Source organism: Kluyveromyces lactis, assembly GCF_000002515.2.
Source record: "Kluyveromyces lactis strain NRRL Y-1140 chromosome F complete sequence".
In the NCBI taxonomy this organism is placed as follows: domain Eukaryota; kingdom Fungi; phylum Ascomycota; class Saccharomycetes; order Saccharomycetales; family Saccharomycetaceae; genus Kluyveromyces; species Kluyveromyces lactis.
The window spans coordinates 1,739,471-1,757,930 of NC_006042.1; the positions used below are offsets into that span (position 1 = coordinate 1,739,471).

The following is an 18,460-nucleotide window of genomic DNA, read 5'->3' on the forward strand; positions in this document are numbered from 1 at the left end:
CGCTAGAGATTATTATCTATAAGTCCTTGTATTAATACTAAATAAATTGTTTATGATCAGATACGTCATGAATTAAATGAATTTCATTAGCTTCTCAGGAGGAACGGTATCTAACATCTCGTCTTGGTTGATTCTTGGTTTGAGGGATTCATAGCCGTTATTATTGATAAAGAAGTAGCAAATTAGCGCACCAATTAGGCCAATTACAGCAACGGTAGCTAATGCTAAAGCCAAACCTATCAACACGATGAATCCTCTGTCTATTTTTTTATCTTTTGTGGAATGCGATGAGCTGGTTGTAGATGGTGTTGGGGTGGATGAAGCAGATGTGTCAGAATTGTTGCTCTGTAGCACGGTTTGTGAAGAAGAAAGATATAGATCGTTAACATTTTGGAAAAATGAACTACTTGGTAGGCTCTCCTGCTCTTTTGGGTCAGAAATTACGAAATATGGTTGCCATTTTTGTGTTGAACCATCATAAACTACAGAGGTCAGATTGCCCCATTCTGATGAGTTCAAAGTTCCTTCCAAGAGGACGATATGAGACCCTTCATCTCTCTTTTTAGATTCAGTACCAGATAGCACTTTAAAACCAGAAACAATAGAGTCATTGTTCAATTGGGGCCCAAATGAACTCCAGGTCCCACTTTCTAATCGGAGTATTTCACTATTCATTTGAGCAATGATATTGTCGGTAGAATCATCGATAGGAACAAATGACAGTAGAGGTTCCGTACCAGATTTTACCGTCGAAAATATGTTGCTACCCACTTCCACAGAAAGAAGTTGTATATTAGACTCGTTGTTAGTCTTAATTAAACCACCAACTAGAAGGGTTTTCCCTTCGTCCGCAAACTGCATTTGTCTTATATCGCCAGTGATTGAATCATTTAAGAAGCTAGTCCATTCTTTAGTTTGGTAGTTATATAGACACAAGTCATTGCAATTGTCTATCTCGTATGATCCACCGACTAGAATACTATTATTAGAACTAAAAGAAACCATAGAATTTACACGTTCATTGGTTGAAAAGTTAACTCGAGCAACGTTTTCGTAACCGGTCAAGTTCAGTATGCTAAATTGAACATCATATTGGCTTGAAGAATTGCTTCCATTGGTACCAATAGCCAAAATATTCGGTACATTATCATATAAAAAGGCGTTAATTGGAGCAGACCATTGAATCTGTAGCATATGCGAGGAGGAATTTGTGTTGGTAATTAATACCCTATGTTGAACATTGTCAGTTGAGCCTTCTTGTAAGGCATAAGCAGCTGAAGTATCATTAATATACGCCGCCTTGTAAGGTTGAACATCTGTTGGTAGCTCAGGTAAAGTAGGTGATGATACTTGTCCATCAGATGACAGGGATGCCAGTCCATTGAGTTCACCGACAGACCTTTTCAAAAAGGAGCCAAATAATAAAGAGTCGTTACCAGAATTAATCCCAGCCGACTGTCCAGTTATTTCAAACGTGGAGGAGTTGGAAACATACATATTTGCAGACACGTTGAAAATATAGGCGTTGTCGAAGAGCAAAAGCTCATGCCCATCAATGGTAAAGTTCACGATCCTGTCGATGGGCTCATCTAATTGGCCAAAGCTATTGAAGGCATTACCATCATAGCTCAAAATTTCATGCCGACTGTCATTCTCTACTTGGTAGGTACCCGATAATAATAAACCATTTGAGTACTCAAAGATACCAGTAGTATATCCAGACGTTCCTAGTTTTTGAGAGGAAGAAATCAATGCTTCATCGTTGAGTTCCACTTTAGCAATCCCATTGAAATTGCCTCCGATCAAAATATCGTTATTCAAGGAGGCAGCATAAAGATTGGCATCGAGCGGGAAATTATAAAGAGCATAATCATTAAATGTATCATTCGTGCTGAAAATTGATGCTGTCACATTTGCAGTGTTGTATTGGAACAAACCGTTGAGATGAAAGGTTGTATCATTGCTGCTGATACTTATGGTGTCAATATACTCAGTAATAACACCCAAGCGGTCAACCACCATGACTGAATCGCTTTCACCAATCGCTTTATCCCAGGTTACAATTATTTCCGGTGCGCTTCCTAATGAACCTGTATACAGAGGGTCGAATTTATCCTCATTGTTGGTCTGATAAATCAATACACTGGCCAGCACTTCATTTATAGAACGATCAATCATAGTGACATTTACGATACCTCTTTTAGAGCAAGAATTGTCTTGTAGACAGCCTGGTGTGTAGATATTGAAAGTGTATCTTCCTGGATAAGTAATGTTGGGGTGGAAGGTGACATAAGGGATATTATCGTCGATGTTAGTTGATATATAGGTATCAGATTCGTCAGTGGTGTACCAGTTATCAGAGGATAGCTCTGCCTTTGAATATTCCGTAACTGATTCGCAGTTTGGTTCATTATAACTATTATTGGCGTACACCATAAATTCCGTTTCGAATATCTCAATAGAATGCAACGCGGCATTACTTCCATAGGACGCTAGAGCTACAAACTGTAACATGGTAACAGGTATGTCATTAACAAAAGCAAACTCCTGATAGGATTCTGACCATTTCAAATTGGTACTATTGTTATTGATGCCCACTGACTTTGGAGCTGCAGTGGAGTTTTGGCTTATCTGTGTCAAATCTTCTATCGATAGTAATGGACACCATGCATCGCACTGTTTCAGCTCTCCTGATGCAGGATCCAAATACGTCAAATTCATGATACCATTGGAAGGACCGGTAATAATTCTGAACAGGGAAATTTCAGAATTTTCTTCCACAGAATTATATATTCTTACCTTGGATGGGTGGATCTCATTTTTCAAATCGAATTGCAAAGTGGATTGAACGGCTTCAGATGCAGACCAACCATTTTGCCCACCAGAGGGACACAGAAGAATATCTGATTGAACATTTTCTCCGGTGATAGATGAAAGTTTCAAAGGTACTGATTGATCGAATTGTAGGGACGTCAAATCTTCATGAGATGAATTGGTCGCATTGCCAAACTCTTGTAAAAGCGATGCGTTTTGAATCTCTTGGAAACTACCAGCGAACAATATATTATCGGAGTTTAATTTCACGACTGAATTAACGATTGAATTTTCACCAAATCCTTTGAAAGGAAATAATTCAGTGGTGTTTGCGACAACATCCCATAATACAGCCCCATGTCCTGTCTCGTTGGAGACTGACATAGAAAAGTTACCAACAAATATGACAGTTTCATTGACGGTCAGAATGTCCATTACATTCTCGACTGCACTAGGGAATATTGGTGATGTGGTCAAGCTGGTTAAATTTAATAATATTTGCTGTTCCAAAGCAACTCCATTAATTTGACCTGTTCCCGACAAAATGAATGAATCCTCAAACAAAGGAACAATCATGGTTACAGTGGTCTCTGGCGATGTTTCAAACAATTTAACAAATGTATCATTGCTATAGTATAATAATGACGACTCATTGGCTTGAACAGTGAAATTTTGTTGGCCTGTATAGGATATCACTGTCAGTTCCTCAAAATTATTCATGTACGTCAAATCAGGGGAATCCCAATTGGGTGCCTCATAACGTGAGATATTCAACAACTTTTCAATGTTTGACAGCTGACTGCCTCTTACCATTCCAGCCAGGACGAGCAACACATATATCAGGGGATTTATTGAGAACATTGTTTGGATCAGTGAAGACTTTGATGTATTTCAAAAATAGAAGGAATGACGGAAGTTGGTTTTAATGAGAGATTAGATCAAGTTGTGCAAAATCAAACAGCAAAGAACAATGTTAATGGTAAGACAGAATGAATGACGTTATTAGGAGAGTCAAGTACCAAAAAACTAAATCAATGAAGAGAATCCTCCAAGGAACACTTAACTGATATCTTACAGGCAGGAATTAAAGCAATATGATAAAAACAATTGATACACTATTTGTTACCATGCACTAACCAGATTTAAGGGAAGAGGAAAAGCTGCACGAATAAAGGCCTTTTTTGATTGCTTCTCTCGTATCTGTTAAATGAGATCAATTAAAGCCTAATTGGAAAATTCGAAATCAGTATATTAGACCAAATATTTGTTGTGACTCTTTTAAACAGTGAACAGTAATTGACCAGCACACTAACTTGTTCGACTAACCAGTAGAGTTATCAAAAAAGGATTAAGATCAATCGAAAATCAAGGACGCTACAGGTCTGCTTCTAAAGATATCAAAATGATGGAGTGCTAAGATTTTACATATAATTATTACTTTTCAACTAAACCTACCAAAAATTAAAAAAAAACAAAATGGTAATGAATCAATACAAATTGGCATTGTCTTTTTCATGGACCAAAAGGTTAATTCTTTTGAATAACTACTCCCGCACGAAAAAAAATTCATATAGATGAGAACTAGCCAAAAACAAATAAGGTATTATTTCTTCAATGGTACAACTTCACAACTTTGATTGTGTGTTTGTCTCAGAAAATTATTTGTAAATGACATTGTTTACTTAGCCTAATCCTGGGTCTCGTCCTAAATTCCCCATTTGTTTGCCTTTTTCGTTGTTGAAACGAAAGGCTTCTATTCAAATAAAAACTGAAATCACTTTCCACGGATGTAAACAAGATAAGAAAGAAACGACTCCACTGTCAAAAACAACATTATTTCCTCATTAGGCAAAAGCAAATCAACAAGGGTAGGTCATGTGGGATGCTTGTAGGGTAATGCTTTGGGTGCAAGACCCTCCAGCACCTCGGGAATTCATAGAAGTAGCTTTTACGTACGCATTTTCCTTTTCAGCTTGTCAGTAAGAAGTTATATAAAGAGTAATAGCTTTGGTAAACCTTTCAACTCATAAATGCAAGTAGGTTCACACAGGACAAGCCATAGTCATGTACATAAATTGAGTTAATCTGGGAATTAAAATCATCATCTCGATTCTCAATTTTTGGATTACCTCTCTTTAGAGCTAATTAATCCCCTTTTTACTGTTTGTGGAGACAAAAAGTAGATTTGTTAAGTAGGAATTTCATGTGCGCTCGCTTCTTCTGATCCTAAATTGAGTTGTAACTCTATTTAGGCTTTTATTACATCATATATAGTGCATATTTTGGTTTGTTTTTTCCGGCCGTTGCGCTGGTCGACGTCAGAAAAATACGAAGGAACCTTAGGCTGTGGCCGTTCCAGCATACAGGAGAATGGCATATACGGAGCATCCTACTGTCTACTATTTGCTGCACATTTTGCGTACTGGGCATTTTAAGGTTACAGAAAGGTCGTTCGGTGCTGGCTAATGGATATTAGAACATTAACGTGATCATCAAGCCTTTTTAGATTATAGTGCCGTCAACGATTTTGTCTGTTGCATTTCACGCTCTTAGTATTTCATATAAGACAAGCTAACACAGCGCCTTTTAAATTGACTTATTTGTTTTGCGAGATGTGTCGACCAATGCGATTTGCCGTGATAATCGACGCAGCAATCGGATAAACTCCAAACTATATCCAAAATACCATTTAAATGGTTACTATTGCGTTATTCCAAAAAAAATAACTGTGCCTTTCTACCCACATCAAGCTGCAGGTACATTTGGTAATGTCTACATATGAATCACTTACCAATTCATTGAAAATTATTCGCATACTACAGAAATTTGGATAGAAAGCATGACTTTCTTATTAGGCTTTTATTTTCGCTGTTGGATGGGCCCACCTAACGGGGAGGTGAATTGAGTGAAGGTCGAAAAAATTGTCTCGATGTTCGAACTTTAGTTAAGAGCTTCCTATTCGGAATACTGTGCTCTTCTTATTTCTCTGAATAATCCCAGTTGGTTTTACCATCCTGCAGGCATTGTATGTTTAATATTCCATCATGGAATGTAGAGTGTTTGCTGCTTATCATTACGTCATCGTCAATGCACATTTGTGATTAATACTGTATGTAGTCTTCAACGGAGCTGTTGAGGTTCTGTGATAATGGGGACCCATTCGTACTTTGTATTGCCCTACAACATGAAGATGGGATATACCTCAAAGACATCAGTCAATTCATTCTCTTGGGGGGGTGTTGTCTCAGGCAGAACGAGAGTACACTATTCAGGATCCAACAGTTGATACTTATCTCGCACAATCTTTGGCCGCTGAATTCAAGAGAGAAATTGAATGTTCTTTGATAGTATTTTCAAAATGATAGTGGGAATGTTACACATAAAGAAGAGAGCGTTCGTTAGATTGAAGTGAAAAATTTCTCAAGGTATTTCATTTCATTTACAGTATGTGTTTCTACACAAATAAAATGAATGCCATGGTATTTGATTCGCATCACAGTTACTCAGAAGCGATCTGGTAATGCAGTTTACTTGAAATTAGTAAACCCTTGTATATTTTTTTTTCCCACTCCATACTCTTGCTTTGCTACTAGTTACGCAAATGAAACCGCTTCAAGAGAACATGTAAAGGTGGAAACTTGATGCATTACTTGTTATCGTACTCTATCGTTTGCTGTCTGTACGACCTTTCCCTTTCATTTGAAAAATCAGCCCCTAATTACGCTTTCAATTTCAAGCCGTTATGGGAGGGAATCTTGAAGAACTCGTAAGATGACACCGAGAAGCGTGAGAAAAATGATAGAGATATAGATGAAAAAGCATCTGTTTCCTGTCAACATCTTTCGCATCTCGACCTCAAACATTAAAAACAAAAGTTAGTTGTTACTATTAATATTAGATTAGTGATACAAATTTGTTAATGCGAGGTTTCGAACTTCCATGTTCATTCGATTTAATTGCAGAGCTTAAGAATGGCAATCCCTACTTTCCTACTGGTTTGTTTGTTGACGGTTAATTGTTTGGTTAGCAGGTTTCGGTTAAATTCCAATTACATTTTGGATTGAAGATTTAGATGTCTAGCTAAATCATCATCATTTGATCGGCTTTTCTCTAACCAACAATTCTCTCTTTCAACTTTTGAATTACGTAGAAATAGGTAATATTTTTCCGTTAGAACTAGATTAAAATTTCAAGCAATTTAACTGTTCTTTGTTAAAAAGTATGTTATATTTTGGACATAACTCCATGGGGAATTACTCAATTGAATAGAGAATGCGCTTCAAACAAACACGATCAAGCTGTTTATGTGTTGTTCTTTCATTTATCACAGAAAGTCAAAATGGTTCTGCATCCTATTTGTTTGAATAATTTCAACAGGAGTAAACAAAGAAGAAGGAAGTGAAGCAACATCAGATTAACAGTGGTTAACAGTAAACATTGAAATGACAAATAATGATACAAGGAAGTATTAGCAGGCGTTCAGATAGTTGGTATGATAATGAGCACCCAATAAACGCTGCAATCAATGGTTAAGGAAAACATTTCATAAGGCACTGTTTGGATATACTTTAAGAAAAGTGTTGAAATCTCTACCTCATCAAACAGTCTTCCGACACTTACAAAACTACCATGAAGAGAGACAGACCACTAGTAGAATCTTATAGAACTGTTGTTGGAAAGTCAAGCGTTCTTCATATCATAGCTGGCCGGAAACTAACTGCGTTCCTTGAATGAACATCATTTTTAAGTTAAAAGTTAAATGTAGCGCTCTAATGAAAGAACAGAAACATAATTAACGAGGTAGAGAGAATTTTTTGAGGTCAATTAAAGTTCATTTTTTTAACGGCATTCTTGCTTTTGATTGCATTTCTATTTTTGTTGTTTATTCCTTATTAAAGGTTAACCAATAAACTATGAACCAGTATCAAGTTGCAATTGTTGCAGTTATGGAGTATTATTATCATTATTACAATTGCAAGTATTAAGCGGTTGTATTGAACCGACATGTAGTTATCTTGCCAGATCTGGTCGTTGTTTGAGCAGGTCCATCTTCAGCTGATTCAAATTATTACACACCCAAATAACAGAATGATCATTTTGAGCTCTTATGCCATCTATGATATCCAAAATTTCCTCAGAAGTAAAACTGGTAGAATTCACAATTGTTTCAACGAATGAGCAAAAAGCTTTGCGTTTTTGGAAAGTCCTTTTCTTTTGGAACTTTGCCAATTTCGATCTCCCATGGTCTTGAACAAACGAGTCAATTTGAGGTTTCAATGATTGCATGAATTCGTTATATATCGAATACACTGAGTCCAGGTCGTTCTTCATTACGATACTCAAGCTACCATCATCAGTCACGAGATAATTCTTGCCATCTTCACTTAAAGGTGGTTTGAACTGTTGACCCTTTGACACCGAAGCAACACCAATTTTTTTAGCATGCATTGTTTTAGCTTGTTTGTTTATGTTAAGTTGCTGAGGGTGATCAGTATCCGTATTCATACGACGAGGGAGATTCTCAGTATTCTCTTCATACGCTATGTTAAATGCAATATCCAGTCCAGATGAATTTTTGCTGTAAGCACTAGTGGTGGCATGGTCGAATTTAGAAGAATTCGTAGCGTTAGATGGAACCGACTGTGAGAGTTGGCTTTTTGGATAAGTAACATGATTGAATGTAAAGGGATAAGTGATCATATTATCCATCAATTGCTCCATGGAGGTGGATAGACCAGAAGATGGTATATTTTTTGCCGAATTAAGAGGAGAGATAGAAGTAGAAATGGCCTGATCTTGAGTATTTGAGTTTGAGAGGTATTCTTTCGTTGGTTTGGCATCTAGCTTTGTATCGCTTTTTTTCAACAGGTGTGGGTTTTCAAAGAGATACTGCAAGTTTTGTTTTAGGTAATTAACGTATTCCCTTAACTGCTGGTTCTCTGCAATTAGATTTTGTACATTATAATGAAGAGATAAATTTTCTGATGCCATGAAATACTGAGATGGAGGAATATAGTGAACACTTGTGTTACCTTGAAAATGTTCTTGGTTTAATAAATTATCTTGTTGAGTGTGTCGCTGACGTTGTTGAATTCTTAACGTATCACTTGAGTCGATAGGTGATGTAGGATCCGCCTTTGACGATTGGAACTTTGTGACTTCGAGTTCTTTTTTAATAGGCTGGGGCAATTGACTAAACTGTTCTGTTCTCATTGAAAATATACGTTCTCTGATAGCGTTGACATCGATCGCATCTCACTGAAAAAAAGAAACTGAATCATTTCCGACAATATCTATAGATTGAAATACCTGCTGTTGCACTTCAGATAATGCTCTAATGGCTTCAATCAGTAACGTGATTGTTGACGAGCCGTGATGACAGATTCTGATATCATCTTGAATGAATCTGAAACATTTATCATTGGTTACTAAAGCATTAGCAAACAGTGGGTCCTGAGATCGAACACTGCACCACTTAAAGTATCGAAGTACGCATGGAAGAGCAGTTGTTTTTAGAATTGACAATGGAAACATATTAGCTATTGGAAGCATTTTGGCCAATCTTATAGGTATATTGCTGACCGTTTCGTACATGCTAATGCAATTTCCTACTATCCCTGTAAAGTCATCAATGCTCCTGCCCTTTTCCAAGGAGAGGAACATGTCGTTGAGCATGAAGTACATGTTCATGGAGATACCATCTACTTCTGCTGTATTTAGAGTAATCCTCTTCGGTATCCTTGTAAGGTTCCCTGATGACAATTCTTCGGTAGCGCTGGGGCCAAGGTTGTCACTTTCCTTGGTACTGTCACTTGTGGTATCGTCATCATTATTCAATTGTGAGTCGGTGCTATCGTCACTTGATAGATGTTCTGGTCCTTCTTGACCAGGTATGATGGTATGACTAGCAGTTGAAGAGCTAAGGTCACTATTTGTAGACCTATTTGCATTCATAAAATTAATTCCGTTATATGAAGTTAAGTGAGTTTCCCTGCACAAAACAACTTAATTCGTATTAAATTGATAATTTTGCCTGGGTTTGATTCAAAAAGAAGTTAACAATGACGACAAAAATAAAGCAGAGATAAATTGCAAAGAATTGGGAAATATTGGAATATTGGATTACACGGTGTCAGGTATTTTCCCTTACTATCCGATGTTCACAGTTATCAACTGAATCAAAAAAAACCCAAGATCTGAAATTCTTCCTAAGCGACTCAAGATTATATTGCACCACACCTTTCTAAGAAAACCTGTATCGAAAAGTGACTGGCGAATAACGTGAGATATAAATGAAGGAAAGCAGGACAAACTTGTGCTGTAATACAATTCAATTAATTTGATACGATGAGGATTTCAGTGTTTGAAGAATTGTAAAAGTATTAAGTTTTTTTTCTGGTATAATTTATTTCTCAATAGACTTAAACGTTGGTTCAGTTACTTTGATTCTTCCCCTTTTCCTTATTCGTAAATCAATGAGAACTGTATTGGTACAAATCAATTCAAGAAAGCAATCCCTCTTCTCAGATGCTGGTTTGGAATATTAGTACCGATTGATGCAGTGTATGTTTTTTTCCTTACGTTCTAGAGGTGACCACTTCTTCTTTGCTGTCTTACCTCTTTTATCATCTAACTGAAGATGCTTTCAAAATATGGACAACAGACAAAGATAAAAAGTACTTGTTGATATTAGACTTATCAAAAAAATATGTCAAAGGAAAAAATTAATAAAAATGTTCAATGGAAGATGATCTGCTCAGCAAAGAAACAAATACCTATGAAGATCACAAGTTAGTGGTAATATGTTCCTTTCAGTTTCTTCAAAAAAAAAAAACTGCAACCGGCTAATTTGAGTAGCACAAAATCTTTGCAATTGTCTTCTGAATTTTAATTCTCACCTTTTGATCAGACTTTTATTTTTTTTTTGCAGGTGAACGTTCCCCTTTGTCTGAATGTACCTGGAATTAACAGAATCTGAATTGAATCTTAGTTCAAATCTATTCAAAAAGCCTATCGGGGTTCACTTAATGTCTGCAACGTAGACACTTGGATGTGGGAAGGTGATAATATATTTATAAGCTGGAGACGGGAAGAAATTCAAATGAAAAGTTGCAGTAGCTGGTTTGCGTTTTTTCTTTTACCCTCTTTCCTTCCTCAACAGTAACATTAGGATGCATGAGCGAAACACACAAGTATAAACAAGAATAATAATACGCTCATGCAACTGTACTGATGCGCCTCATCCAAAGATGCCGATATTTATGTTTTTTTTTCGCTTTGTTGCCTGCGAGCATGAATGGTTTTGAAAGATACGAAGACAAACCTTAAGCAATTTGAGAATTGTTTTTTTCGGAATACATCAAAGATCCCAGCCATGAAAGGCTTACTTGCTTCGATGTACCTGTGGCATTTTATGGATCGCTAGCGAGCATAAGTTAAGTTACTAAGAAGCTTTCAAAAATGAGGAAAGAAGGGAATACGCTGAGGGGAGTGCATCGGAAGCAGCAAAATATGCTATAAACGGCATACTGCGCGCCTCGGTCGTACGCATACAACCATGATGGTAGCCTCTTCTTTCCATACTCCAGTACAGATATGCACTTACTATTGTATTATAAATTACGGATACCACAAACAAAGGCTTTTTACTTCCTCAGATGTAAGAGCAGAATCAAAATGACTGGTAAAAACTGAAAATATGAAAAGATAAAATCATAGTATACCTCGTGGTAATTATAGTAGTCGAATCATTGGCAACAACATCCAAAGGCGCAACGTAAGGAACAATTCAAGAAAAGAAATTCTACACAGATCTATAAAGGTCGAGCAGAATAAACAGCGAAACAAAATAGTAGTGCACAAGATACAAACGACAGAAACATTCTTTCCACATGACAGATCAAAAGAAACGCTAGTTTTATTTGCACAGTATCTATACTGTGAGAAAAAAAAAAGATTGCAAAGTGGATGATATCAATAAAACCGTTCTTAATTGCTTCGACGCAACTAAGAAAAGAAAACCTATGAAAAACGAGTACACAAAAACAGAAAAAAAAACCTAGAAAAAAAGTATGCACTAAAGACCGATCTCTTCTCGATTAGTTCTATGTTTGAGTTACTTCTAGCTGTTTTCCAGCTGCAAAATGTATATATGATGATAGTCGCTTGTATCGGAATACATGTTCATAATGCCCTTTATTATTCTTTTCTCTTGTACACGACATGACATAGTCTATCCCAAAGGAATACGTAGCAATATCCCGGTATGTTTTCGTATCTGGTCATATATATTTTTCATGAGCTGAACAATTCCGATCTAAAGATTCGAAATTACAGAAAGTGACCTTTAAGGCCATACGATCCGAATAGGTATATCTTCGGGATACAAGGGAATTAGACACGACTGGCACTAAAAGACTACTTCTCTTCACTTGTGCTCTATCTTGTTTATAACCGACTTCATTAAGACTAAAATTAGCGGTTGCGGCTGATTTAGTCTCCGGCGTCAGTTTCTAGTTAGATTTCAGTTCCTATTTTTCGATCAATTGTGTATTTTTTTTGCTTGCCCCATGTTAAAAATTGCATCGACTCTTACTTCCAGATCTTTCATTTCTGGCGATGAACCCTTCAGGCTACGTAAGGATCTGTGTTTCATAAGCAAGTGAGGGTTTGCCGGCACGGAACGTACAAACACAGAACGTTTACCAAATTGGTAGGATAATGCTTTCTCCGTTAACACCTTTCTTCTGCCGGCTAAATGCCCAGTGGCCAACAATGTACCGGGTGAACTGCACCTGACAAACACGAAGAAAGATTTTTCAGTTCCCTGTTTGTCCTCTGTTCAGCCCCTGTGAACCGATTTTAAACCCGAACAAATTATTGATCCAGTTTCAGTGTTCATTCCCTATACAAAGTGCGGCTGAATCGCTCGTTAAAAAAAGAGAATCAGCTTTACTTGCTTCACATCAACCTACGTTAGCTCAAAATGCACTACAAGACGCAACAGGATTGTTCATTGTCTGAAAAATTTCTCATGGGGACCGCATGCGTGTTGTCGTGCCATTTGTAGAATCTAGTTTAAAGTTCCGACAAAACAATGCGGTGCTAGTTAAAAGACTTTCAACGGGATAGTAATGAGGAGCTAACTTTAGCAGAATGGCCTATAGGGAAAGACGGTAATTCAACTTCAGCTCGTTCAGAATTGCTCACTATTCACTGTAGTGTTTTCCGTTGTTATTTCAATCTTGGAAGCGATCACTCAGACGAATCGGTATTACTTATTTTCATGTTCCTTCGGAGAAAATTTCTTTTTCATTACTTATCGCATTCTTTACTGTATTCGAACAAATTATTCCGACCGGCGCTGGTAACCAGCGAGCTGAATCGGTATGTGAACTTGAATTGCATAAAATGCTGATTTTGCGGACATTAAGCTGAGAAGAGAATGGAGCGTTCTCTTTTACAGTCTGATATGCCAAAATTTTACAAGAAATATCGAATAAGAAGCCATTTCATCAGATTACCGTTTTTGTCAAAAAAAAAAAAATACAAAGTATGATTGGTGCGCCAGTATTGATTATTGTTTTGCACAATGGGGTTCTTTTCGTTGAAAATATTGTTTGCGTATCTCGAGTGTTGCCTGAGTTACGCGTTTTATGTACCTTATTCTTGCATATTTATAAGGCATTATTTGCGTTTTCAAGTTCGAAACTTGCAAATTATGTTTTGAGAGTTTCCAAATGGGTACTGAAAACAAAGATCTTCACGTGTTACTGCAAAGGCAGAAGGCAAAGTAAATGAATCGATCTTAATGGAAAAGCACACATTAACCATTCTTTTGGGGTTTTCTTACCGGAGTTACTTTTAGAACATACGCTGTACAAAAATGGCTAATCTGGATGGACTTACACTAGTTTTGGTATTAGTTCTGCATGGATCAGGACGAAGAAAAGAAACGAATGTGATGTTTGAGTTCTAATTCCATTGCAATTGCATGTTCGGTCTGTTTGCGCGTGGAAAAGAAAAAACTTCATTCGACAATTGAATCCGGTAAATGATACAAATGTAAATGACAAAGTTTGACTTACCATTCACAAGGGGAGAATTGGTCTCAGGGTTAAATTTTTAAACTACGCATTTCATGCAGTAAAAAAAAACGTAATAGCTGTACCTTCTTTCCAAAAAAAAAATACGCTGATAAAATGTACATAATTCGATACAGACAGCAATTATTTAAATCGTTGTTCACCCCTTCTCTATCATTTAACTTCATCGACGAGTTTTCTGTACTTCTGTTGAGTAGCCGCCATGTCCAAGAAAATCTTGTACTTGGCGTTTAACAAAAGTCTATCTGGAGCATCCTCTTCAGTTGGCCACACAACCTTACCACCTCCCGTCATATTGTACATAACTTCCCATAACTTGTCCTTGGTTACATCACGAAGGACTTTGGCATTGTTGTGATTTGCCGCAGAAGTAGCAGCCTCCTTAGACTTTTCAGTTTTAGCGTCAAATGTCAACAGCGATTCGTCTTCATTTTCCTCTTCCATTTCATCGATGATTGCCTCCTCATTACTGGCCATCACAGGGAATGGATAACCCCCAGTGGTAGAAATTTGTGCAGTGGATGATGTTGCAGAAGGAGCAGTGTAAGGACTTGGCATGTCAGCAAATTTCAAGTCGTTTGTCTTCTTCTGTGCCTTTGCGAAACTAGTTAATGGTTTGAGGGTATTGCCACCACCGTGTCCTAACCCTGATGCAGCTGACCCAGAACGTGATCTGGATCCATCTCCTATAATACCAGCATCCTTTCTGCTCAAAGAACTCTTACGACGAATGGAGACGTCCTTATTTGAAGTTGTTGCAGGGTCGGATGCTGTCTCTTCAAGTTTAGCACATGCATTAAAGGACTCGCTTGCCACTGCCCCTAGTAAGGCAGAACCAAATACGACAGCGGCGTCGATGTACCTTGGAATCACAATTGGTAAACCGGTACAGTCTGCCAACAATCTCATTAATAACCCATTTCTGCATTGTCCTCCTGACATGAAGATGGCAGCTAATTCATGTCCTGAATTACACATTTGCTCGACAATTTGTCTCGTTTGTTGTGCAATGAATTCACAAGCTCCCAAATACATTATGGATAGATCATCGATAGAGTTGTCCATAGATTGACCAATGATAGCGGCACGCATAGATGGATCAGCGATTGGAGATCTATTCCCATGATAATCACCGTAAAAGAATAGATGCTTGGCCAATGCAACAACGGAGCTAGCTTTGCGCTGTTGAGCCAATAGCTCTAATCTTGAATTTAAATAATCGAACTTAGAGACGTTTGCTGCATCTGAAAGTTGAGAAAGCTCGGCGTATGCTGGATGGGTAGTTAAAACGTGGGCTAATAATGCACCTGTGCATGATTGACCACCCTCAGCTAACCAAAACCCAGGAGCCATAACATCTCTGTAAGGTCCCCAAACACCTTTAACAAATATTGGGTCCTTTGACATGGCAATATGACATGTCGAAGTACCAGCTACGGCAGCCAAACGGCCTGTGGCACGGTCAATTCCATGCTTCACTTCATCGGATTTGACCAAAGCTGGGATTTCAACGTCGGTACGGGCGGCCACTGTTCCGACCCACCCGGCATATGCATCGATAACACCTGAACCGACGACACAATGAGTACTCAAACCTAATTCAGCAGCAGATTCCTCCGTCAATGTACCGATACATTCACCAGCGGACAGGAAAGTGGTTTCTGTTACTGAACCACCAAGCTTGGCAAAATCATCTGCAATCAACTCTTCCAATCCTATTTCTTGTAAGAACTCTTTAGACCAACCGTTCTTAGATCCTTCTACTCCAAGTGGCAATAGACCTTGCTTACAAACGGTAGAACAGTAGGATCTGATCTCTGACCCGGTAGCTTTGAAAGTTAAGTAGTCAGCCAAATCGAAGAATTTGCACTGAGCAAACTTCTTCTCCGGAATGTTGTTTTTCAACCATTTGATCTTTGGAATTTCCATTTCAACACTCATTTGGCCACCTACGTACTTCAAACATTTATCACCAGTGGCATTAATCTCCTCGGTCTCTTCGATAGCTCTGTGATCCATCCACAAGATTATATTTTGTAAGTTGTCAGTAAAATCAGGACCAACACCGACGTCCTCGTTGTTATTATCAACAACGACTAACGAACAAGTCGCGTCGAACCCAATCCCATGAATAGTTCTAGGATCGACGCCAGAGTCTCTGACAACGTTCTTAACACAGTAACAGATCGCATTCCAGATCTCTTGAGACGATTGAGTGATATAGTTTGGTTTCAACTCGTGCCTTTGAATTGGCCTCTCAGCTAGCGAAAGAATATTCCCCAAATTATCGATCACACAGGCACGCGCTGATCCTGTACCAACGTCAACACCTACATAGTAAACCATTTTACGCTCATTTTGAAGCGATAACCCACTCATAGAGTGGGAAAGCAATCTCTGTTGCGAGATAGACAACGAAGAATGTGACTTTCTCGAACCAAACATGTCGTTCCCTTGTTAACCCCGCTTTATTTCTTGAGTTGGTTTTCTCAATTAACAATCAGTTCTCTATTCTGGATGTTAAACGTTCAGTGACAAGTTGAATTGAAATGAACACTAAACCATTTAGCCCTGTGCTTTTATATAACCGATTGCGATTTCTAACTATAAGTAAAAGAATAGATTGTCTCTGTGTAACATTTACCTTAATATATCAAAAAATACGTAATAAGCTTTCCTTTCACAGCTCTTTCTAAACAAGCTTTATCTTTTTTCTTTTTCTTGGCTTTCTTCCTTATTTCTTTCCGAAGCCAAATAGAGCAATCATGGGAATTCAGAGGATTACGGAAGTTCGGAACAATTGTGCAAAGCGCGTTGCATGTGAGAGAGTACTAAAGAACACTCGAGAAGCGACCTGTAATGAGCGCATTGCAGATACTCTACCCTCCTGAGCTTTGCTCCATCAAGTTGTCTTGTTTTTGTGTATATGAGTATGTGTGGTTTCTCCGTATGTGAAATATAGGGGTACTTCATAGAGGCAGGAGGGGATCATAGTTTTTTTACCCGGATTTGAATTTCCGCTACTAAAAAATAATACCGTAGCAGTAGCAGTTTCATTTGATATCACGTGAGCGTTTGTGAAATTGAACCTATGCATATATACTCTATATACACGAAAGCCGTGGTTGCGATCACATGGTTACAACCACTGTTGGTAGCCAAATCTGTTCTTGGTGCACCAATCGAGCCCGTGTTCTAGATATTCTTCTCTTGTGACCCTTGCTGAGCGGAACTGATCCGAGTTGGCAAAGTCTTTCATGCTTTCCCATCCGTGTAGAGATTTGTCCTTTTCCTGGGGTGAATGTACTTTGCAGCTCCAGTCTATCGGACATTGTCTTTGTAATTCTGTTTGTAATCGCTCGTGGAAGTTTGGAATGTTAAAATTGCCTCCGGTGCATACTATATTGGCAACAAGTAATGGTCTGACGACTTCGGGACACATGTTGATGCATTCTAGAATTGTTTCGACGATTCCTGGTTTTAAAATCTGTGCAATTTCAGGATGAAAGAACGTTTCTGGTACCGAGAAGACTTCATCTGTGAGTAATAAGGTCTGTGCATCATCCGTGAGCTTTTCTTTACCTGGTTTCTTAACGTACCCCAAGAAACTCGTTTGGAAGTCCGGTAGTACATACTCGACCTTTGTGTTCATTTTGTTGTGGAAACTTGAAAAATATGATTCAGGGGGAACAAAAGTACATTGCTCCTTGATGTTATTTACAAGTATTGTCTCTTCCATCACATTGTAATGCCTAAACGAAATGGTTTCCTGTAATAGGCCTGTTAAAAATCTGCCACCGATGTCGAGTTTCTTGATAGCTTTGTAATACGGTACTCCCTTTATTATAGGAACAGCCCATGTGCAGTTAAACCCCGAGTCTATAACTAATTGGAAGTCCTTGTATGAACTAGTTTTCTTGTCTTCAGCAGCGGTCATTGCGTCATCTTGATATTGACCCTGGTAAAAAGGAATATATTGTGCTACAGGTCCTTTGAACATAGATTTGAAATCATATTCTTCGAATATTACCTGGTCCATGTTTTTCGAAAGCTCTGGTATCGTCATGAGCGTCTCACTTACTACTAAATGATGATCTTTAGTGTCATTGTCGTGTGTCAAGTTCCAATGGAAGTCGTCCTCGTTGTAAAAACAGTAATCCCATACTTCACTTTCTAATTCCCATGATACAAGTTGACCCAATTCGTGAGGCCTTCTTATTAAAGCCTGCGATATATCCCGCATTTTCTTCGTTTGATTTGAAAGGTGGAAGCGAGAGTATTTGTCCTTGGTTAAGCAGTTTAACGCTCGCAGTGGCTGATCCCATCCACTCTCACCAAATTTGATTTCATACGATCCGTTATCGATCACCAATACAGGCTCACTCATTTTAATAGATGTATGATTATATTATTCCCATTAAATTATCCCATATAGCCAATTTGGCAAATCATCAGGACATTCAAAGAAGCGCGCATGCAGATTGCCTGTGTTTTTCTGTAGTAGTGCTACAATTTTTCTTCATTTCCTTTTTGTTATTTTT

The 18,460-nt window shown here is 38.0% G+C and overlaps 4 protein-coding genes across 4 annotated transcripts; all 4 read right to left on the reverse strand.

Annotated features, from left to right (window-relative positions):
- Nucleotides 1-72: 72 nt before the first annotated feature.
- RAX2 (Rax2p) lies at nucleotides 73-3,675 on the reverse strand (the record flags this gene model as incomplete). The annotated part of the gene is made up of 1 exon (XM_455931.1): nucleotides 73-3,675. One exon carries the CDS (start codon nucleotides 3,673-3,675, stop codon nucleotides 73-75), a length of 3,603 nt encoding a protein of 1,200 aa, XP_455931.1.
- A 4,149-nt stretch (nucleotides 3,676-7,824) lies between these two features.
- KLLA0_F18997g (transcription activator GCR1-like domain-containing protein) lies at nucleotides 7,825-9,027 on the reverse strand (the record flags this gene model as incomplete). The annotated part of the gene is made up of 1 exon (XM_455932.1): nucleotides 7,825-9,027. The coding sequence occupies one exon, from the start codon at nucleotides 9,025-9,027 to the stop codon at nucleotides 7,825-7,827; it is 1,203 nt and encodes a 400-aa protein (XP_455932.1).
- A 5,045-nt stretch (nucleotides 9,028-14,072) lies between these two features.
- KLLA0_F19041g (putative phosphotransferase) lies at nucleotides 14,073-16,364 on the reverse strand (the record flags this gene model as incomplete). Its single annotated transcript, XM_455934.1, has 1 exon — nucleotides 14,073-16,364. One exon carries the CDS (start codon nucleotides 16,362-16,364, stop codon nucleotides 14,073-14,075), a length of 2,292 nt encoding a protein of 763 aa, XP_455934.1.
- A 694-nt stretch (nucleotides 16,365-17,058) lies between these two features.
- On the reverse strand, nucleotides 17,059-18,306 carry ARP6 (Arp6p; the record flags this gene model as incomplete). The annotated part of the gene is made up of 1 exon (XM_455935.1): nucleotides 17,059-18,306. One exon carries the CDS (start codon nucleotides 18,304-18,306, stop codon nucleotides 17,059-17,061), a length of 1,248 nt encoding a protein of 415 aa, XP_455935.1.
- Between the last annotated feature and the right edge of the window lie 154 nt (nucleotides 18,307-18,460).